Source organism: Sceloporus undulatus, chromosome 2, assembly GCF_019175285.1.
Source record: "Sceloporus undulatus isolate JIND9_A2432 ecotype Alabama chromosome 2, SceUnd_v1.1, whole genome shotgun sequence".
In the NCBI taxonomy this organism is placed as follows: Eukaryota; Metazoa; Chordata; class Lepidosauria; order Squamata; family Phrynosomatidae; genus Sceloporus; species Sceloporus undulatus.
The window spans coordinates 10099075-10121705 of NC_056523.1; the positions used below are offsets into that span (position 1 = coordinate 10099075).

General features: G+C 41.3%; 2 protein-coding genes across 6 annotated transcripts in view; both read left to right on the top strand.

Annotated features, from left to right (window-relative positions):
- Positions 1 to 22631, top strand: part of LOC121921898 (zinc finger protein 397-like) — a 942727-nt gene that overhangs the window by 279700 nt on the left and 640396 nt on the right. The gene's annotated exons all lie outside the window — the stretch shown is intronic.
- The window catches only part of LOC121921803 (zinc finger protein 594-like), a 38444-nt gene that overhangs the window by 8716 nt on the left and 7097 nt on the right, over positions 1 to 22631 (top strand). The window contains exons 2-11 of one of the 4 annotated variants that reach the window (XM_042450361.1): positions 192 to 1075; positions 4287 to 4368; positions 5608 to 5690; positions 6678 to 6780; positions 7942 to 8046; positions 9990 to 10163; positions 10377 to 10625; positions 16685 to 17140; positions 19427 to 19762; positions 21228 to 21911. In XM_042450361.1, the coding sequence (XP_042306295.1) occupies positions 395 to 1075; positions 4287 to 4368; positions 5608 to 5690; positions 6678 to 6780; positions 7942 to 8046; positions 9990 to 10163; positions 10377 to 10625; positions 16685 to 17140; positions 19427 to 19762; positions 21228 to 21911 (2953 nt within the window). In that variant the 5' untranslated portion in view covers positions 192 to 394. Of the gene's footprint in view, positions 1 to 191; positions 1076 to 4286; positions 4369 to 5607; positions 5691 to 6677; positions 6781 to 7941; positions 8047 to 9989; positions 10626 to 16684; positions 17141 to 19426; positions 19763 to 21227; positions 21912 to 22631 lie in introns of all 4 variants that reach the window. The other 3 variants (XM_042450360.1, XM_042450359.1, XM_042450362.1) reach the window with 3 other exon arrangements.

The following is a 22631-nucleotide window of genomic DNA, read 5'->3' on the forward strand; positions in this document are numbered from 1 at the left end:
TCCAAGGTTACCAAGTATGGCAAAGTGCAGATTTGAACCTGGCTCCAGTCTTACCCTGACTCTCTGACCTTCACAGGATCTGTCTATACCAAGATGGGAAACAAATGTTGCTCTTGTTCCTATTGATGTTAGCACATGCCAAGTCTCTGCATCCCTTTCTAATGGTAACATGTTTTCCTCTTTCTTTTCAGAAATCCCCCCACCCTTCTGGGGGGATGCTTTTGAAGAAGAACCACATTGGAAGCTCTGAAAGCAGCACTCAAAATACAGAAGCAGCAGTTATTTATTAATACAAAATTTCCTGAAAGGCTGAGGAAGGCCTCAATACCATTTTCAAGCCTAACACCAGCAAGTATATTCCTGTATTTCCTAGTTCTAGAAGCAAGCAGTAGGCATGGAGAAGACTTCAGAGGGTCCGGGGAAAATCCCTCGCATCGTCCAGGTGATGTGCTTCAACGGGATGCCGAGGCAGGTCAACCAACAGCTGAATATAGGGTTGAACCAACAGTGGGAGGCCCAGTGGCAAGAATTTCTCAGATCTGCTCAGACGGGATGGGGAAACCCTCAGCTGGTAGATGCTGTGCCCTGGGATGACACCAAAGCTTTCTTGTCTGCCTTTGAGCAAGTTGCCGAAGCTTGCCGGTGGCCAAGAGAAGAGTGGGTGGGACGGCTCCTGCCAGCAATGAGGGGAGGAGTGGAGCAATACTTCTGTCGGCTAGATCCCCGGGAGCGGCAGGACTACCGGAAGGTGAAGGATGCCCTCATGCGAGCAGATGCCTTCAGGACGGAGTCAAAGCGCCAGCACTTCAGACAATGCTGTTACCAGGAACTGGAAGGGCCCCGCCAGGTTTATAGCCAGCTCCAGGAGCTCTGCCGTCAATGGTTGAAGCCAGAGAAACACACCAAGGAGCAGATCCTGGAGTTGATCATCAAGGAGCAACTCCTGTCCATGCTGCCACCAGAAGTCCAGAGCTGGGTGCAGGAACGTGGGCCAGGGGACTGCGTTGAGACAGTGGCGCTGGCAGAGGATTTCCTGATGGGACGTCGGCACACGGCTCGGTCATGGGACTGGCAGGTGAGAAATGGGTGTTAGACTTTGTTCTTTATCTGCAGGGCTAGGGAGTGAGTATGCTAAACCTTCAACTCCTGTGCCTGTTTTTCTACTGTGCAGTTTCGACTCTGACCCTTCCAGTTCCTTCTTGAACTGCAGATGCATAGTAATTAGTAATAACAAATTTACTGTAGTAAAAATGGTTGCAGAAGAAATCACCATGTGAATCATTAGGATATTTAGATTGAGAAAACATAAAATAGGTTTAGGGTGCATCTGTGCTGTAGGAATAATGAAGTTTGACACCACATTAACTGCCATGGCTCTACCCTACAGAATCCTGGGATTTGTAGTTTTGTCAGGCACCAGCATGCTTTGGCAGAGAAGGCTAAAGACCTTGTAAAACTACAAATCCTAGGATTCCATAGGATGGAGTTACAATGTGGTGTATAATTGTATTATTTCTACAATGTAGAAGTACTCTCAATAGATTAAAATTTCTGAACAAGAACACTTATCAAAATTGCTATGAAAGTATATATACTGTAAAAACTAGGCATTTAATATAATAATAATAACAATAAATTTTATTTATATTTTATGCCTCTCCCTATGGATCCAGGCAGGATTACAGCATAATAAAATAGACGATACAATTTACAAATATAATCAATAAAATCACAACAGTTATTACAAATTGTTAAAATGACTGGTTCGTCATCTGTTTACAATCTTGTTAATAATCAGAAGTGGGGGGTCTTTCTAAAGTTACTCATAAGAGATCAGGTTGGTAAGTCCTCCAGAAGAGATCCGTCTTAAGTGCCTTTTTGAAGGCATCTAAAGTAGTGGTAAGACGGATCTCTTCCGGTAAATTGTTCCATAGTTTGGGGGCTGCAGCAGTAAATGCCTTATGGTAAGTTGTTGTTAACCTATCATAGAATCATAGAGTTGAAGAGACCACAACAGCCATCCAGTCCAACCCTTGCCGTACAGGAAATCACAATCAATATATGTTTCCAGTTTGAAGCTAAAGTGAATACATTTCTACTGACATCAACACTGCCCTAAATTGTTTCCGATTCCAACTCCGCAGTCCTGCTTATCTGACTTTTATGCCACACTTCTGACAGAATGAGGTTATGAGGTGGCTCACAACAAGATTGCGAATTATTTCAGATGAAAACACAAAAAAGCTATGATGATAATCTGAAGCAAATTAAGTATTGTGACATGGTTGAATGAAAAACTAGTTTTAAAACACATAAATTTTCAAAGAACAGTGCTCATCCTTTAAAAAACCCTTCTTCAGCAGTTATACAGTTGCTGAAAGTTTGCCTGGAAAAAAAGTACAGTGCACCCGCGTCATACACAGACACACCATTCGCGGCTTTCAGCATATGCTGAAAGCCGCTAGGGAGCCCGCGAGGCACAAGGGGCAGCATCTCCCATTAAGAATAATGGGGTATGTGCCTGTGGTGCGTGCACACTGCCACGCCGCCGCACCATGCACAAGCCCCATTATTTTCAGTGGGGCTCGAGCATACACATTTTTTATGCGGGGGGGGGGGCAGAATGGAACCCCGGGGAAAAAAAAAAGGGCACACTGTATTTATCTGCTGGCAGAAGGACAGCTTTGGTTGTTGTTGCTGTGTGCATTCAAGTCATTTCTGACTTATGGCAACTCTAAGGTGACCCTATCACCGGAGTGCAAGGGGCCTCTGGCTGCAGAGGCTTCAGGACCAGCCATCCAGCTCCGGTGGCGGGAAAGGAGGGAGGCCACCTGTCATCTCATAGCGAGACACTGGCAGCAACGGGAAGTTAAACTCCCTCCTTCCTCTTCTTCCTCTGACTCCAGACAGCTTCGGAATGGGCAACCAAGGGCAGAGGAGTGACTGCCGGGAGCAGCAAGTGCCACTGTTTTCAATGGGGGAACAGCTGCATGGCTGCACCACCATTGAAGTCAATGAGACTTGAACATCCATGGAATTTGGCATCCATGGGGGAGGCTGCCCACCTTCCCATAGCGAGACACTGGTAGTGGTGGGAAGTTAAACTCCCTCGTCTCTCCTCTTCCTCTGGCTCCAGATGGCTTCGGAATGGGCAATCGAGGGCAGGGGAGCGACTGCCGGGAGCAGCAAGTGCCCTGTCTTCAATGGTGGCATGGCTGCACCACCATTGAAGTCAATGAGAATTGAACATCTGTGGAATTTGGCATCCATGAGGGGGATACAAAACAGATTTCCCACAGATACCGAGGGCCCATTGTAGTTCAAAAAGAAGCTGAAAGAGAGGGGAGGAATCTGCTGCTCATAATTTCTTCTTTATTGTGGGAAACCAAAAAATGCACACATATTTTCATTAATAATTCACAGGTCGCAGTCTGAATCAGTTTATAAAAACATTTTATCAATACAGTTTTCTTTCTCATTCAGATCTTGGGCTGTCAGGTCAAGCTGTTAAATAAATTTTAAAATAGTATTCAAAATTGTATATTATGCATTTTTAGTCAAGATATACAAAGTGTTTGCTGAGTTGTTACAGGAAAAAAAAATAGAAATGTATGTTCAAGCTAGCTCAGAGCAGTACAGCCCCAAACCCCACACTCAAGAACTGTAGCAGCAATTCAAACAAGGTTTTAGAAACAGGTTCTGTACGATTCTGTAAGGAATTGCTATGAAAGCGAGGCTTTTTTGTGCTGTAAACACAATAATTTTTATGCAAAGGTTTCCTGAGATGAGAAAATTATTTCAAGGTTCCTCCAGGGGAAAAATATGTTGGAGAAAAGTAGAATGAAAAGATCAGCACAGATTTGCATTTGCCACCCAAGGTTTGAGAAGATAGAGCTGCTTTGGTCTAAAAGAGCCAAGCAGATCATAAATGTCTGATACATCAGTATATGAGTCCTTTTGCAAACTTTAAAGGATTTGACAGGAGAGTTACTTTTTAAAAACAACAACTACCAGTCATTGTTAGAAAAAATATCATATTTAATAATCTTTGTTTCCAGTAATGCGTCAAACCTCAAATAATGCGGGGGGCGGGGGGGACCTGTCTGATTAAAAGCTGGCTCTTCCAAATTCAAATGTTAATGGATTGATGTATGCCAGAATGTATGAGGTAGTTATTTGGGCTGATTAGATAAAACAGGCAACAACTAGGAAGTAAAGTGAACACTGTGGAGTTTTTATCTATAAAGTTCAGCCTTCCAATTTTGGCTCTTTGTTGCAATTTTCAGGTACCTATGCCAACAATGACCACAAATGCCCTGGAGACTCAGGCCTCTCAGAGACAGCCCTGTGTGGGATCCACTCAGAAAGGTGAGAAGGAAATCAGTTTAATGGGTAAGGAGTTACAAGTTGCTCTTATTTTATAGCCGTGTGAGGCAAAATTGATCAACAACTTTGGCCGCCCTGAGGCTCCAGTTTTCCTTTGCAACTAACAGATCAGTTGTAAGCTACAGTGTCCCTTGTTGCTGATGCACACCACCAACTGTCAGGGATTCTCCCGATGCCCAAAAAAACTATGCTAAAAACAAATCACTTCCTTTTCTAAAAGGAAATCCTGCTCTCCTGGACATAAAATGGCCTTAGTAAAGCCAAAAACATGACAAGAATGGCCTCCACACCCTCTAGAAAGCATTTAGGGGCATTGGAGAATTTTGAGGGGCCCTGGCAGCTGTAAACAGCCCTAAGGACCACACTTTACCTACCCCTTTTTAAAAATGAGGGTTTTTTGGTTAAACAATGCAAGAGGGGGCTGCAGTCAATTTAAGAGCAGAATTTTCTTCTTGGAGGTCTTGCCAGAGAGGTAATTCACTCTTTCATCCTCCCTCCCTGCTACTTTCTCTTCCTCCTCCTCTTCTTCTCCTTCCTTCTCCTCCTGGATAGAAAGGAAGAGTCAAAGTTTGGGGGATGTTGAGGCCTGGAAAAACAGGCTGTGGGGGAGGGCAGGCCAATGATTTGCCATCTCTTAGGAGTTTATTACACGGGGAAAGCTTAAACAGGGTTTATCCCATGAAAACTATGCAATTACTATTAAAGCATGATTAAGATTTTCATACTCATTATTCCAGGAATAACCAAACAATAAACAGCAACAAATCATTCACAGGATTTTCCCATAAATGGTTTGTTGCTGTTTATTGCCTGGTTATTCCCAGGTTAATGGTGTTTTAATCGCTTTTGATTGTGACATGATGTGAAAACCTTTATCGCAGATGCTTGCACAATTTTCATGGGATATTCCTGAGATAATGGAACTTTAATCACGACGTCATGTGAAAATCTTAATCGTGAATGCGTGATTTTCATGGGATGAACCCCATTTATACTTCCAGTTATCCCTGTGTGATAAACTCCTTAGATTAGATAGATGGGTGAAACCCTTTAGGCAGAACAGCAACAGCATTATTTTTATGCCCTTTTCACCAAAGGGCTGAATGTCAACATATGCAATGAAAGGCCTATGTTTCGTCTAGGTGGCTGATGACTATTGAATGAACCACTGTCTCCTCTTTTTTTTCTTCTTTAAAATTCTCTTCCTCTTGTATTTCACAGCCAGCGAAATGCCCCCCACAAGGAACATCGATGTAGTGCCTCCTCCAGAAGGACAGGAAGCACCTGGGATTGGGCTAATGCAGGTATGTGACGTTAGCCATTCAACTCTTACAGGCTGAAGCCAAACGGACAGTATTGATTTGAAGCAGGGCTTGCATTTTTGAAAACAAAAAGGCAGATTTTGAGGGAGTGCGTTTTTGGACTACAGTGTTCAGAATCCTCATCCCAGCATGGCAAATGGCCATGCATATCCTGTGGATTTGTGATGCCACTGAAACTGTCCAGCCTCAACTGACTTTGTGCTATGCTTGCAGGTATCTGTCTGCTAGTTCGAAGAGCTAGAGCTAGTAGCTGGAATTTAGTCAAAAAGATATACACACAATAAATGTCCCTTACAAGTGCAGATGTCTATTTTTGGGTGCTGTGTGGATTGGTATTCCCTTCCTCTCCTTGCAGCACCTAACGCCACACATACCCCAACTTACTACAAAACCCTGAAGCTGCCTCATGGCATATTGGTAAGATCGGAGAAGCATCTGGCTACCTCCCCCATGGCCAGTTGAGGATTGATCACAGCAGTGCTGAAATTCACCAGGAACCTTCTGGGTAGCTTATTTATTTATTGTCTTTTATTTGTATGCCGCCTTTTAGGGAGCCCTGGTGGCACAGTCGTTAAATGCTGGTACTTCAGCCACTCACAAACCATAAGGTTTTGAGTTCAATCCCAGCCAGGGGCTCAGGATCAACTCAGCCTGGCATCTCTCCGAGGTTATTAAAATGAGTACCCAGCTTTTTAGGGGGCAATTAGCTTACACATTGTAAACCACTTAGAGAATGCTTAAGTGCACTGATAAGAGGTATAGAAATGTACTTATTATTGCTATTTCACCCAGAAAGGAACCAAGTCTTCAGGGCTTTACAAGAAGTTGGGTGATATGGCTCAGCGTAGCATAGGTCTGCATGCAGTTATTTACATGACACTGCAGGGTTGTTGTGTGAGACCAGTGTGTGTCTTTGGACTTTTCTGGGGCCTGTTGGAAATCTGAGCAAGGCATGTTTCCCTGTTTCAGGAGCCCTTGAAGGTGAAGGAAGAGCCAAACCTCAATCAAAAGCCTAGCTGTTGGGCACTTGAGGAGGAGAACGCCAGCCATGGCACCTCCAGCAATGCTTCAGGTGAGTATCCGCCCATGGGGAAGGGTCTGTAAAGTGAGGGAAAGAACTTGGAATATTAATTTTTTAAAAAAATTGCTGTTTATTTTTTAGAAGGCAATATATCCTTATTGTTGATACTGTTTCTTTGTATATCCTGCCTTTTCCCCAATTTTGGGATTACAACAGTTCAAACAAAGATAAGTAAATTTTCATAACATGCAAAAGATAAAAATTTAATCTATAAACTGTAGAACTATCCCCCAAAAGTTTTAAAAAATACAAATCATTTAAAAAAGCAGTACATTATGTACTGCCCCCTAAGCACTCAGTCCTCAAAGACTTGCCAAAATGAAAAGGTCATTGCCTCCTTGTGGAAAAATAACAGGGAGGGTACTGGTCTAACTTCTCTAGGAAGGGAGTTGCAGTACTTGGGGAGCAGCCAACAAGAAGGCCCCCTCTCCTATGTTCCCACCAGATGTACCTGTGAGGATGCAGGGACAAAGAAAAGGATTTCCACAATATGTTGTATATTGTAAGTATGCACAATATACAGAAAATATAGTATTCCAATGTACCTTTCAAGATATACAAAATACAAATTTAAATATAAGAAATTATTTTTTGTGTATTTATCAATATTCTCTTGAATATTTTAAAAAGAATAGAATCCAGTGAGAAAGGTTTTGCAAAACTTTTTAGGGGAAAGGGGAGAGGTGTTTGCAAAATAGAAAAGGAGACCTTTGGTGTTCGCATATTAATCAAAGGTTTGGGCTTATATATATTTTTAAATTGGATCTGTGAGAGACCAGATAATTTGAAAGAGAGCCAAGGAAGCCTATAGAGAAGGACACCAAAAATGCCTCTGTGTACTGAACCAAAAGTCTTATTCATCCAATTTCCGTTTGCAGTAAAGGCCAACCATATGTTACTCTGGAGTATATTGTCTTCATACATGAAATCTGCATTTAGCATGTGGTGAATATTTTTCCTCTCACCATAAAAAGTTACATACTTGTCCATGTCATGTCTCACAGGGATGCAGTTTTTGTACCCGCCTCTTTCTCAGGTGCCCAAAATAGCCATCCCAGATATCTTTGAATATGCATTTTGGGTTATTTTGGCCAGATATGCCAGGAAAGTCCAAACTATCCTCATTACTTGCTTTTTTTTTCATGCCTCAAGAAGGACTCATTTCTCCACCCGAGAGCATTTCCCAGCCTGGTCAGCAAGAAGCCATCTTTGCTCCAAGAACTGAGAATGGGGAGCCATTTCCAAGCAGCCCCTTGGGTAAGAATGTGTGGTTGGGACTGAGGGAGAATAGAATCTGAACTGAGAGAATTCTGACCTAGACCCCAGGTATCTTAGTTGTGTCTGATCTCAAACCAGTCTTCATAAATTAAGGGTGAAAAAAAGTACAGTCCGTAAGGGTGGCCCAAGATATAATATTGAGAGCCAGCAAGATGTTGTGGTTTCAACATTGGACTATGAATCTGGAGACCACAGTTTGAATCCCCACTTGGCCATGGAAACCCCTTGGGCAAGTCACACACATTCAGCCTCAGTAAAAAGGAAAGGCAAACTCCCTTCTCGAAAAAAATCTTGTTAAGAAAACACTCAGTTTGCCTTTGGGGTGCCATAAATTGGAAACAACTTGAAGGCACATAGTGGTTTGACTTTTGGAGTAGGGCTCTAGGAAACCAGGGGTTGAAACCACCCAGTCACAGAATCCGCCCATGGAACGAGTGTGGGCAAGTCATTCTCTCAGCCTCAGAGATAAGCAGTTGGCAAATCTCCTCTGAATAAATCTTGCCAATGAGAACCACTGTAGTGTACTGGTCAGAGTTGCTGGCCTAGGACTCTGACAGGTCATGGTTTGAATCCCTGCTCTGTCATGGAAATCCATAGCCAAAGGGGAAGCCAACAGAAAACCACCTCTGAATAAATCTTGCCGAAAAAAATCCTCTGACAGGGTTGCAATAAGTTGGAGTTTACTTGAAGACATTTAATAATAATAACAAAGAAAGAAAAGTAACAATTCTGAGCACTGGCTGAGCTCTCCTTCACCCAGTAATCTACAAATGGGATATGGCGAATCTGCTTATTCCAGAGTAGACATGCACACACACCCCTCCCAAACAGTTGTTGCTTTGCAATAGTACTGGCTTTGGAAAGTGCTGAATAATTTTCTCTCCTAAATATCTTGAGAGCTGAGCTTAGGGCTTCAAATCCTAGTCTTGTTTCTCTGTGTCAGGCCTCTGAACATGTGCAAAAAGTTTTCTAGTACAGAGGTTGGATGACCATCTCTCAGGAGTGATGTAGGTGTGTGTTCCTGCATGGCAGGTGGTTGGACTAGATTTCCCTTGATTTATCTGCTAACTCTATCATTTGGTGCTTCTATACGCAATCCAGCCACCTTTCTTTCTCCTAAGCCAAGTCTTTGGGGAAGGGGGTTTGTTGCAGCTGCTGCAGTCATGGTTCAGTTCAGCATGCTTGCAGCAGAGTAGAATCACTTTGTCCAGACATGGGGCCACCCTGGGATCTGTGGGTTTTGTGCTGCAGCTTTGAAATAAAGATTTGAATTATTTTATATTGATTCAAGTTTGGGGGGTGGGGTTGTGTTTGGTATGTTACGAACTGAATTTATCAAATAAATATAATATAAATTGAATTTATTAAATAAATAAAATTTATAATATAAATTGAATTTATCAAATAAAACTAGTGTGCCAGCGTGGTGTAGTGATTTGAGTGTTGGACTAGGACTCTGGAGACCAAGGTTCAAATCCTTGCCTTGCCATGAAAACCCACTGGGTGGCCTTGGACAGGTCACACCCTCTCAGCCTCAGACGATGGCAACCTCCCCCCCCCCCGAAGAAACTTGCCAAGACAACCTCACAATAGGCTCGCCTTAAAGTCTCCATAAGTCAGAAACACAACAAGAACAACATAAAGCACACGATAAAGGCACACAACAACAACAACATAATATCATGAACACAAACAGAAAGATTTCTAGGGAAAAGTCACTGAGGTATATATACCATTGGCACTTTCTTGTAGTTGAGCTAGCTTCCCATTGTCCAGATTGGGCTATTGAGGCTGAGAGAAAGGGAAGATTTTATTTTCCTAAGGTCAGTTAGTGACTTGATTGTAGAGGTTTCCCTGATGTTATGCCAGTTAATTGTTCATTGGAAGTGATACCTTGGTACATTTTCCTGACTTTCCACCAGGTGGCAAAATGCTGAGTGGAATCAAAACAGAAAATTCCCAGGAAGGGGATTCGGAGACAGATGACTCCTTTGACTTCCCAGACCCATTCACAGAAGATACTTCCAAGAATCTTGAAAAGGAACAGCCTCCCCCTGCAAGAAACATACCTCAAAGGCAGGAAACACCTTCTCGAGGTAGGCGGAAAACTGTGAAAAAGTACGGCCGGTATAAACCAGCGGAGAAAAGACACGTGTGTTCTGAGTGTGGCCACAAAGCCTATTACTTATCTGATCTGCTGAGGCACATGCAGACACACTCAAAGAATGTGTACGAGTGCACTGAATGTGGGAAGACGTACAAAGGAAAAGCATTTTTTGAGGCTCACCAGAAAACTCATGCATTGGCAGGCAACAATGGAAAGGTTGGAACTAGGAGCTCAAAGTCCCAGACTGATGGTGGATACATATGTACTGAGTGTGGAGTCAGCAAAGCTACTCTGGTAGGCCTGACTGAGCACATGAAGGTCCACTCAGAGGACAGGTCCTACGAATGCCCAGAATGTGGCAAAGCCTTCAAGTGGCAGTCCAATCTCTCAAGGCACCAGCAACTCCACACTAACACACGAACCCTTACGAGGCGTAAGGTCATGCCTGAAGGTAAGCCTCATCGTTCATCATTAGCTGTGTGTATGTGTATCCATCCATCCCAATATAGCTAACTTCCAAAATGTGTTTATTCTTCATTGCTTTCTTAGGATTGTTTGTCAACAGATATTCTGGAGGTGTTTTATGGAGCAAAATAGCTATAGGAGCTTGCAAAGTTCCTTTTGGGGTGGGGGGCTACTACAATTCTCAGAATCCCCTAGTACAGCAGGTCCGGTATTTTAGTCCTAGAAGACCCCAAAAGTGATTTCCGTACATTTCTATGTCCAAAAGAGCTCAGGCGAGCCAGAAACAGCAGAATTGCCATCAACTCCTCTATATGATGCAAGGGAACTTCTTGAGTAAACTACAAACCCAATGTACTGGGTTCACAATGAAGGGTGCAGCCCTTTTGGGTCCATGTGACCCCCAGGTTTCTATAACTGTAAACCTATGTTCAAGGTAGTGTGCAAAGGGATCTTGTAGCACCTTTGAAACTAACTGAAAGATAGAAGTTGGTAGCATGAGCTTTCATAGAATTGATCTGAAGAAATAGACCATCTGAGGAAGTAGACTCATGTCTACAAAAGCTCATGATATCAGCCTCTTTTTTCCAAGTAGTCTCAAAGATGCTACAAGATCTCTTTGCATACTCATTTTCCAGCCTAACGCAGCTGAGTCTTTGAATTTTGTGTTCAGAATAGTCAAGTCTGCCACTTAGAGACTGAGGTTGGCACTGTAGGCTTCAAACTGCAGTTTTTTGGTTACAAGTACAGTCAGTCCTCCATATCCACGGACTTTTTATCCACGGATTTAAGCATCCAGTTTGAAAATACTTAAAATATATATAAATTCCAAAAACCAAACCTTGATTTTGCCATTTTATACAAGGGATGCCATCTCACTGTGCCATTGTATTGAATAGGACTTGAGCATCCACATTTTGGTATTTATGGGGGATCCTGGAACAAACCCTAGCAGATACCAAGGGCCCACTATAATTACAGTAATATAACAAAAATAACAAAGACAAGGAAGTGAACTGAGAAATCCAAAATCATTAGGACACTGTTCATGAGGAGGTCAGAATATTGTAGAAGGTGCCAAATGAGCAGCACAACAGTCCACCGTGAGGCCATTGATGAGGTTTCTGGAAGACCTGTCTTAGAATAGCATTTATTTATTTTCTGTATTTTTAGCCTTCTCTTCAGCCATAAAGGCTCTCAGAACGGCTTACAGATATGTAGTTAATTAGACATTTCCCTGCCCTCAGGCTTACAATCTAAAAAGACATGACACAAAAGGAGAAGGGAATGCCAAAATGAAATTATTTCTAGGACAGTCAAGCCACAAGTGTGTGTATATTCCCATAACATCACGTCCTCTCCAACATTTTGGAGACACGTTTCTCACCATTTTTGCCAGTTTGACTAGAGTCAGGAACCATTTTTCAAAGCATTTTCTCTATCTAACGCAAATCAGGATTTGAAAGGAAAGGCCCACATATTAGTCCAGGGTTTCTCTGATATTGTGATGCCTAGATCAGACCTCCAACCTGTTTCAAATGGTCTTTACAATATACGTGATCAATTAAGCAATTACAAACAAGGGAAACTATGTTTTCTCATAAATTGTTAAAGCCCTCGAAGTCTCTCTTTATGCTGCTAATTTAGATGTGAAGGTTACAACTTTTGCTCAAGATAAAACCAATTAATAATGACTCCAATTCTGCAAATGATTCATTAGTTGTTTTAGCTTTACCTTTATGAAAAGAGGTTTTGAATGGAGTAAAACTTTTTCCTTTCCTTTCCTGAAACTGTTTACATTTATCTGAATTGTGCAAAAGTGGGTGCAAAGAAAAGGGCAAATGGGCAAGGAGTCTGGTGATAAGACATTGTTTCCATTCGTTTCAGACCATAATAGATGTTTGTAACCATGACTTTTTAATTGCTTTAATTTTCGTTCATACAACCTTTTTAAAGAACAGTTTGAATTCTGCTTGTTAAGTTGCTTGGAACTCCATTCTCATCTACGGTACTTAACAGTGGTGTCTCTCCTGATAAGGTATTTGACTCAATTGAAAAGCAACAGAAAGCAACAAAAGACAGTGTTATATATGGGACTAATAGACCTTTTTCAGTGGTGAGGTGTGGAGTAGATTTCCTAAATATGGGCTTTTTATAGCTAAATGCAAAGACATTGGTTACATTTGGCCAGGCTTTAAGCCTTGCCAGCATTGGAGAAAGGAAAATTATTTGAAATAGAAAAAAGAGGCAGGGGGTAACAATTTTATAATGGCAATCCTGCCCAATAAGGATAGTTTTCTAAACCTGCCTCCCAATTGTAGGGCCGTTTGTGTTTGGGCTGTTTTAGTCTGTAGAATCAGTACATAGATCTTGTAGCACCTTTGAGACTAACTGAAAGAAAGAAATTGGCACTATGAGCTAATGCTGCCAATTTCTTTTTCTTTTTTTCAGTTAGTCTGAAAGGTGCTACAAGATCTCTCTACATATTACTAGTTAAAGATTCAATTGCTAAGGCATACAAAAGAGGTAGCAGAGAGAACCTTGCTTGAATTTAATCTATTGACTGGTCAATGGCTTCTGAATTACTGTATAACATCTCTAAATGTTTCTCAAATTCGTTTTTTAACACTCCAAATAAATACCTCCAGTTCTCTGTACCAAAAGCTTTTAAAACACCAAAGGATAAGAGGTCAATTGGAGTCTTCATTTGAGTAGAGTGATATGTTACATTTAATGCTTGACAAAGAACACCTGACAATCAACAGTTAGGCATAAGGCTTGCTTGATCAGACTCAATATATTCCTTTTATGAAACTATTAATCCTCTTTCCTAGAACAGAGGTGAAGAATTTAACATTGTGATTGTGACAGTTGGTGTGAATGCTGATGTAGTGGGGTAACCTTTGTCTGTTTTAGGAATTAGGATGATTCTTCATGTAAACCAGGTTTGTAGACATGGATCTTGCATCAAAAACTCATTAATCAAGCTGATTAGGTATAGAGTTTTTTCATTATAACAGGTTTATAGAATTCCTCTGTAAAGCCATCATGACCCAGAGATTTCCCTAGTTTTAATTTTTGAATTGCTTGTTTAATTTCATTTTCTGTGAGACTGAATAAAATCAATTGATTCTATCTGAAGATGAAGGTTTTGAAGATTGTAAGAGAGCAGAAGTCTCCTTTACAATTTCTTTTGAGGAGGTTTTTAGTGTGCCTTTTGAGGATTTAATTATTGCAATTATTCTTCAAGCAACCCAACAAGCAACTGTATACATGGACTTCACCTGATGGCCAGTATGGAAATTAAGCAAGACTTGCATAATTAGAAAAAAGATGAAATGCTTCGTTTTCTCTGCAAAAAACAAGACCAGAAGCAGCAGATTGTGGCAAGAACCAGAACTGTGAATATCAAAAATTAGCATAACCACCTTGCCAAAATACAACCTGAAGAACATCCCCATAGAATTTAAAGAGAATGTTAAAAATAGATTTGCACTATTAAGCCTAATTGACCTTGAACGAGAAAAACTCTGGATTTGAAGCCAGAAATATATATGGTTTGTGCATTTATTCACTAGTGTTAATTTAATATCTGCCCACTGACTCTCTGTGTCCTTTGTCAAGTTTTGAGGGACAGGTTTTATCAAATAAATTACGACTCAATTAGCCTTCCCTAATCATGAATTAATTACCAAACAATTTTTGAGGCACAGTTGGATTTAATCCTTTTTCTGTGGATTTCCCGAAGGAACAAAATATTTGGCTGCAGCTGTTAAATGCATTTTAAAATTTACTCCCTCTTAGAAGCAGAGCATAGGCCTCTGATATTAAGCAGTACAACTCTTACAGTATTCATAATTTGTTCTGAGAAACTACATAACTAGTAAAAACAACAAAATATAATCTTTCAGAAACTGTTTAATTTTTGACCAAGAAAAATGGAGCACAGACTCAGTCTGTAAGTCAAATTTCCAGAGGAGATCAAAATGACTCAATCTAATCTCCTCTGGAAATGTGTGGGGAAATGTCACTGTTTAGCAACGGAATCAGTTACAGATTGAGCTGTGAGGCTGCCTGCCGGTTTAAAATCAAAGCAAGAAAACGAAGAAATGACTTTGAACACATGAGTTAGAACAAATGTATTTTTATCCTGCTTTCTGCAAGAAAATGATCACCATTTCTTATCACAGGTTGCCCAGCATTAAAACGAGTCTTAACTTGACAGCCCAGAAGACAGGAAAAATGAATCCAAGTGTTTCAATGCCAAAATAGTCTAGCTTTATCTAAGCCAGAGTTGTGGGGTTGGGTTTGATCATCTTATTTTTTTTCTTCTTCTGCACAAGTTGTCATTTCGCATCTCAAAGATCAGCCTCTACTGTGATCACTGTTGGTTCCTCAGAGCAGATCTCCTCTTATAGGTCCTTGGGCAACACAATGTCCAGTGCTTCACAGATCCGTATCATCTGTGATCTACCAGATGCAATCATTGTGCTACTCTTGTGGAAGATAATCAGCTTGAAATGGAATCCCTATTTGAATTTTGTGTCACAGCTGATTGTAGCAGGGTTGTGAAAGCTTTAAAAGATTGTCTCTTTCTCACTGTCTCTGTGGAGAGATCTTAATAGATGATGATTTTAGGGCCCTCATACTTCAAAGCAGATATGTTAAAAGTTTACTCATAGCCAGCACCTTATCTGGAAATTTGTCAAATAGTATAATGATGTCGCTTGGCGTTTTGCTTAAAGGTCTCAGAGGTGCTATAGATCAGTCAATGCATTCAGTATCAGCCAATTGTAATGCCAGTTCAGGGCATCCCCCCCCCCCCATCTACTCAAGTATAAAGGTTTGTAGTCTCTTGTGCGTCACAGGTTCAGGGACCTGTTTTCAAGGTCTTCAATTTTATTTTTAAGTTGGATGTTAGATTTTTCTATTTTCTGAATTCAACGCTCTTGCTGAGATCCTTGTTGAAATACAACATTCACCATATCTTGAGCATCGTGCATCCTGCTAGAGATCACTAACAATTTAGAGCTCATCGGTTAGAGAACCAGCAACTAGTCCTTTTGCTGGCCTTCAACTAGATTTTCTCTGAGTTTCTCTAAGAGATGCAGCAATGAAAGGTCCATCACTGAGGTCGATACAGGTTTCTCACTTCTGCTTGCTCTATTTGGACCATGCACCATATTAGCAGATGGTAGATCTTCCCTATTTTTACAGCATTTTGACTTTCTTCACAGACAAATAGAAGTCTGTAACTGACCCATCCTCTGTCCTTTAAATAGCAGATATTTAAATCCTCCTTCATGCGATTTTAAAATAAATTATTCATGCCTTTATCTGACAGAAATCATCAGCGTCAAGCCAAGCTCATTGCTTAAATGCCCACCATGAATGATGACTAGCCACACCCCTTATCAAACAGGCCTTTTCGGTTCATTAATTCATGGATTTTTATTATTATAGTCATTATATCCCACCTTTCCCCAAATAATGGGACTCAAGGTTGCTTACAACATATTGAAAACAATCCAGATTTAAAACTGTACAAAAACTTGAATAAAACCACAAATATAATAGTTAACTAAAAGACAGGACATTAAAATTAAATTTCTATATACAAATCTTAAAACAGCACAGCGTGCCATTAAAAGCCCATCCTGGTCGGTTTCTAAGACTATGACAGCATAAGAATGTTTTGACAATTCCTGGTTTCTCTAGGGAAGGATTATCAAAGTCTGGCATTGAGGTTGAAGTTCCTCTGGTTCTCCTGACTTGCATGACAAGATTTAAGTGTCTCAGGTTTATGGTCTTGGAACTGTGCCTCTAAAAGATAGGCACACATCCTCTTGTATGATTATAGATATGTCTTCTTCTGGAATTGCTTTCCACATTCAGCTGCCAGGCATTGAGCATAGACATGCACCTAGTTCATACATGAGTAAGCCAGCCACAAGGCTTACAGTTACACAGTTTGCCTCATTTCCTTGTTTCCCCTTGTTTTAACGGGGGAGAGAGCATATGCTTGATTTTTTTCCTCTGTCACTGCAGGTGTTGAGGACCCAGGTAAAAATAGTGACAATTCTCTGCCACTGCAAGGGACCCAGCCGGATTCTCTAGAACACTCCACAGACATTATTTCGTTGAGCCCTGCCATCTTTGAACCTGATCCCACTTCAAAGCTTCATCTGAGGAAGCCACATGATGAGGATAGGGCATCTTCTTTTCAGCTGGGGGTCAAAACCCTCAGGGTGGTGCTGACGAAACTTGCCACTTCTCGGAAAGGGAAGGTTCACAGGTGCCTTGAATGCGGGTACAAAGCTGACAAGTACTCGGAGCTCATGAATCACACTAGAATCCATTCTACAGCGAGGCCCTACAAATGCCATGAATGTGGGAGAAGCTTCCGGTGGCCATCGACCCTTCATCAGCACAAGCAAAACACATGCCCCCAAAAGAGGCCTGTTTTCAGTGCTTCTTTTGCAGAGCATCAGGCGACACAGACAGGTAGGCGTGAAAAGTTGGCTGATTTCTAATTTGTTCTTCTCCAGTTCACTGATGTGGCCATCCCTGGTGTTTTATCTGCTGTAGGATGCCCGCTAAAAAAGAGAAATATAAATGAGATCATTTCAGTGTTATTTCACCTTGTATAGTTGTAAACCTTGGAGTTTATAACCACTTCATGAGAGACCCTGTAGCCACCAACCCCCTGAAAGAGTTCAGAATGCAAGTAACTGTGTAGATCCATGCCAACAAATCAGTTGTGGCAGTTTTCATTTTCATCCGCAGCACGTCTTTTGTAAGCATTATGGGTCTTGATTGCCAATTTCTAAACCAAGTCGCACCAAAGTATTTTGTGTTACTACTGGGATAGCTCACAACAGTATAAATTTGTTGGGAAAATCTGATTTTTCCCCCAGCTGCTGGATTCAGAGGAAATATGGAGAAAGGGAATTAGCAGATGATATCAGCCTAAGGGCTGGGTGCTCTTAACCTCTGAGGCCTTGCTCTTGTTGTGATAAAATTCAGAGGGTGTGTCTAAGAAAGAAGCAGCAGAAACAGTAAGAGACCTCTTGGACCTGCCTTTTCGATTTTCTACAAGTACACATGTGATTGGATGGGAGTATAACAAAGAAGGTATACATCTTTAATTTAGGAACTGAGCATAGAAGTAGGCTAATCAAGTACATATCATCAGGAAAATCATACCTGCAAGTATGTCTCAACTAACTTTATTTCCCCTTTGATTTGCTAAATTTAAGGGAAATAGCTAACTGAGAACTTAACCACATCTGATGATAGCATCATCATACTTGCTAACAACAATGATTTTCTACTGCTGTGGTAAACTGTAGAAAACTGGCTTTAATAAGTATTTCAGAACTGTTATGCATTCTAGATCTATCAGCTGACAAAAAGTTTTACAGGGGATTCGTTTCCTCACTGCTTGTGTGTTCCAGTGTGTCTGAAGAGCTTCATGGGCAAACAAGATGACTCTGTTCACTTTGCTTGAAGAATTTTTCCCCCAGACCCATCCTTTTGTAGATTATACAGTCTCTGGACTACCCTAGTCGTAAATTTTTTTTAAAATAAATCATATGTACTTGTATGGAAGAGGTAGTTCTAGTCATACATTATTCATTCCAAGACCCTATGCGGATGCATGAAACTATGGATAGTACTGAGCCCTATATTTTGACTATATAGTTAGCCCTTCTTACCCATGGGTTCCTGATCCACGGTTTGTCCTGGAACCACACCTCAGCAGATACTGGGGTCCACTGTACTGTAGTTTCACACTGTGAAAATGTACCTGAAATAGCCACCCCTTCCACCTGCTGCCCTGGAAAGGGCAGGGGAACCAATTTCGCAACATCTTTCCTCCCATCAGTTCCTCAAAACAAATGGAAGGTCAGTTTCCAGCCAAGCATACCATAGGATCACACTGAATGACTTAGCGATGCTGACAAACACCTATATGGGGTTTCTTAGAAAACGGAAGCCTCACAATGCCACTGAAATCACAGCCTCCGATCTGGTTCATAGCTGCTTGCACTGCTTTCTTCTCGCTTCAACTGAAAAATTGAAGGATAGTTTTGGAAACATTTTTTAAAAAAAGAAAATGGAAGTGTTTGTGGGCATCTCTAGGTCCTTCAGTGTGATTCTTTGACATGCTTGGCTAGAAATTGACCTCCCACTTGTTAGAAAGAAGCAACAAGGAAAGTTGGGAGCAGATCGATTTCCCCCGCCCATCATAGTGCAGCCGATATGGGGTGGTGGTATTTTTTTGGAGCACAGGTAAGAATACAGCCTGCCATCCTTATCAATGGACCTGCCATCTGTGGATTTAACCATCAATAGATGGCAAGCCCCCGTTTTAGCTAATGGGGTCTGTGCACATGACTGCACTAGTGGGCATCCTTGCCACACCGCCATTATTTTCAATGAGATTTGAGCATGTGCAGATTTTCATATCGATGGGAAGGCGGAACGGATCCCCCGCAAGTACAGAGGTCTGACTGTAATAAGAAATGTAATTCTGGCATCTAATAAAGTAAGCACACATTGCCACTTGTACCTTCTTTTTGGCCAAAGAACTATTTTAAAAAACAGAAGTCACTTTTCATTTTACACAAGAAGGACAGATATGGACCGCAGGGATCAGAGGGAAGTAGGAGATGGTAGAGAGGAGGACTCTGAACTCTCCAGGACTGCCCATTGGTTTTTTTTTCTTTCTCTCTCTTCTAGGCTGAGTAAGAAAATATATATCTGAATTATTGCTTGTCCCTGCAGGTGAGGGGGAATCAAAAGGAGAAGCAGAGATCAAATTGGAAAATGAGACATTTCCAGATGAGTCCTACTCTTACAAGGAGGCGGCTACAGAAGAATCCATGGATCACCCGACACAGAAGAAGCACTTGTGCTCCAAATGTGGATACACAGCTGCCAAATGGTCAGATGTTGTTAAACATGCACGTATCCATGCAGGGGAGAAGCCATACAGATGCCATGACTGTGGGAAGACCTTTGCATGGTTGCCAACCTTGGTGAAGCACCAGCAAGTCCACGCATCTCAACGGCAGACTGTTTCTGAAGCCCATGTTGCTGAATGTGACGTCACACTCAGTGGTGGGTAGGAATCCAGTGGTGGCTTTTTTCGTCCCTGACCTCTGCAGTGACTCTTTATTTTGGGGTGGGTGGGATAACTGCTAGTGGTTTAGAGCCTCATTGGCCCTTCAGGAGACCCTGGAGGAACACCAGCCTGTACCACTTCATTCCCCTCCCCATATGTTTTAGAAAATATGTTTCTATATGAAAGAGGAGAGGCTTTTAAAAAAACAAACAGTGACTTTGGGTGTGTGTTTTCAGATTATTTCCTGTTAGTTTGTTTTTTAAGCCTCTTTTGGTTCTAAAACAGTCCAGGAGCCCCTAAAACAGGGGTAGGCAACCTGCGGCCCGCGAGCCAGATGTGGCCCGGCAAGGCCTCGGGACCGGCCCCCGCCTGGTCCTGCTGCTAATTGCCGCCGGAGCCTTTGGCCTCTCGCATGAGGGCGTGGGGCCTTGGCCATCAGGAGGAGGGTGGCACAATGGGGGCAAGAGGGGCAAATTGTCTATAGAAGCCTCCGAAACATGCATTTATAATTAACATTTTTAAAAATCAGCAAAAAATTTTTTTGCATGTCCTCCTTAAAAAAAAAAAAAAAAAAAAAGTGTCTCCCATTTGAAAATTTTGTCCTACATTATTCCGGTTTATTTATTATTTATTTATTTTAAATTATTTAATTATTTAATTTTTGGCCCCACCCCCCCCCCCCCCCCAGTTGTCTGAGGGACAGCAACCCGGCCCCTGGCTCAAAAAGCTTGCCTACCCCTGCCCTAAAACATGGCAAAAATTATCCCTCAAGGAGTGTGGCAAGATGGAGGGGGGAATAATAGAAGTGCTGGTTTACATCCCTTAAGGCTTCTCATTGCAAATTTTAAAAGATGAATTTTAAATATAGATTGTTTTAATATATATGTTTCTTGGGGTTTTTTTAATAGTATATTTTAATTGAAGTTGTGTTTTAACTGACATATATTTGTTAGTCTGTTGTCATTCCCTATGGGGAGGGGCAGATAAAATTATTATTGTTGTTGTTAAGTAGTCCAGAAGGAGCCAAATATGGGGTGGGGGAGAGAATTGCTTCTTTTTTACTTTTTAAAAACGCCTATCCCAAAAATACTGGAATGGTTGAGGGGTCATTTGGAGCCACACTTTTCCTATCCATTATCATAAAGTAACAGCATTGAATTGCTTTATAATCTGTAGTGGTTTCCAAACACTGGTCCTGCAGGCGCTTTGGATTTTTCAGCTCCCAGAAATACCAGCCAGCTTGGCCAACAATCAGGAATTCTGGGAGATGAAGTCCAAAACACTGGGAGGACCAACATTTCAGAAACATTGCTTTATAGAGTAGCATAAGCAAAATACTTTTTATAAGTGGAGTTGCAAGTAGAGTTGCTCTGGTGAAACCTCAAATTTCAGGTGAGGCTAAGCAGTATATTTGGGACGTTTGTAAGGTTTTTATATCTGAATTATCTCTGTTTCCTGCAGATGATGAGGAGTTAATTAACACCATGGCAAAGGGTCTTCATCGAGGAGGTTCCAAATCAGACCACCGGGTTGGGAAAATTGGTCGACCTCCAAAAAACAAAATTGGTCAACCCTCCAAAAGTAAAATTGGTCGACCTCCAAAAAGCAGAATTGGTCCACCTCCAAAAAGCAAAATTGGCCAACTTCCCAAACGCACTGTGAGTGGTACGAAGGATAGCAGATATTCAAGACTTGAGAGAAAACACGAGTGTCCTGATTGTGGACACCGAGCCTATTATTTATCCGATCTGCTGAGACACCAGAGAACCCACACAGGCGAGAAGCCCTACAAATGCCAAGGCTGTAGAAAAACATTCACTCAGAAATCAGCCCTCTACAGTCATCAGAGGGGCAACCCATCTTGTTCCCCTGTGAATGGGCAAACGCCTGTGAGAAGAATGAGAAAAGGTCAAGGTGATAAAAAACACACATGTTCCAAGTGTGGACATAAAACGTATAAATTAGCTACTCTTCTTCTACATATGAGAACCCATGCAGGCGAGAAGCATTATAAATGTCAAGAGTGCGGGCAGTTCTTCAGCAAAAGTTCAAATCTTGAGAGACACAAGAAACATTTGCATGCTGTGGAAAGCAGCTCCAGTAGCAGAAAACCATCTTTCTTCAAGCATCAGAAGAAGCGTAGAGGTGAGCTTGATATTTGAATAAAAAGTGTTTTTTTAATTCTTCTTAGTACATCCCATAACTACTTCCCTGTAGTAGGTTTAACCAAACATCCAAAAAGGAAAATTCCACAAACTAGAGATCCCCCATCATACAAACACACGCTGTTTACTTCTGTATTTAAAAGCACAAAAACAGATCTACTGTTCATAATCATATTTGTAAAGTAAGAGTTGAAAAATGTAACAGGTTAGAACAAATGGTGCGATTCTACTTGCTTGTTCTCTGCCTTGATACCACTTTTAGTTACTAAAGTATATAGGTAGATGGTGTGTTACTGGTACTGTATATACCTCAGTTAACATGCTGTGTTCCTGGGCATTAGTTAGGCTGCATCTGCACTGCAGAAATAATCCAAGTTGCCAACATTTTGAATGCTATGGAATTATAGAAACTGTAGTTTGTTGTGGCACTAGAGCTCTCTTTACAGAGAAGGCTAAATGCCTCATAAAACTACAAATTCCACAGCATTGAGTTAAATGCTATGCTGTTAAAATGCTGTCAAATCAGATTATTTCTGCAGTGTGGATGCAGCCTGTGATAACAGAAAATTGGGTACAGGAGACAAATAATAGGGACAGGTTCCTGCTACACTAAATAAATAAATATTTTTAAAAATCAGTTGAACATGTTTCAGCAAACCTTTTGTTCAAAAGTAGGGATATACTCATGTGAACTGAAACA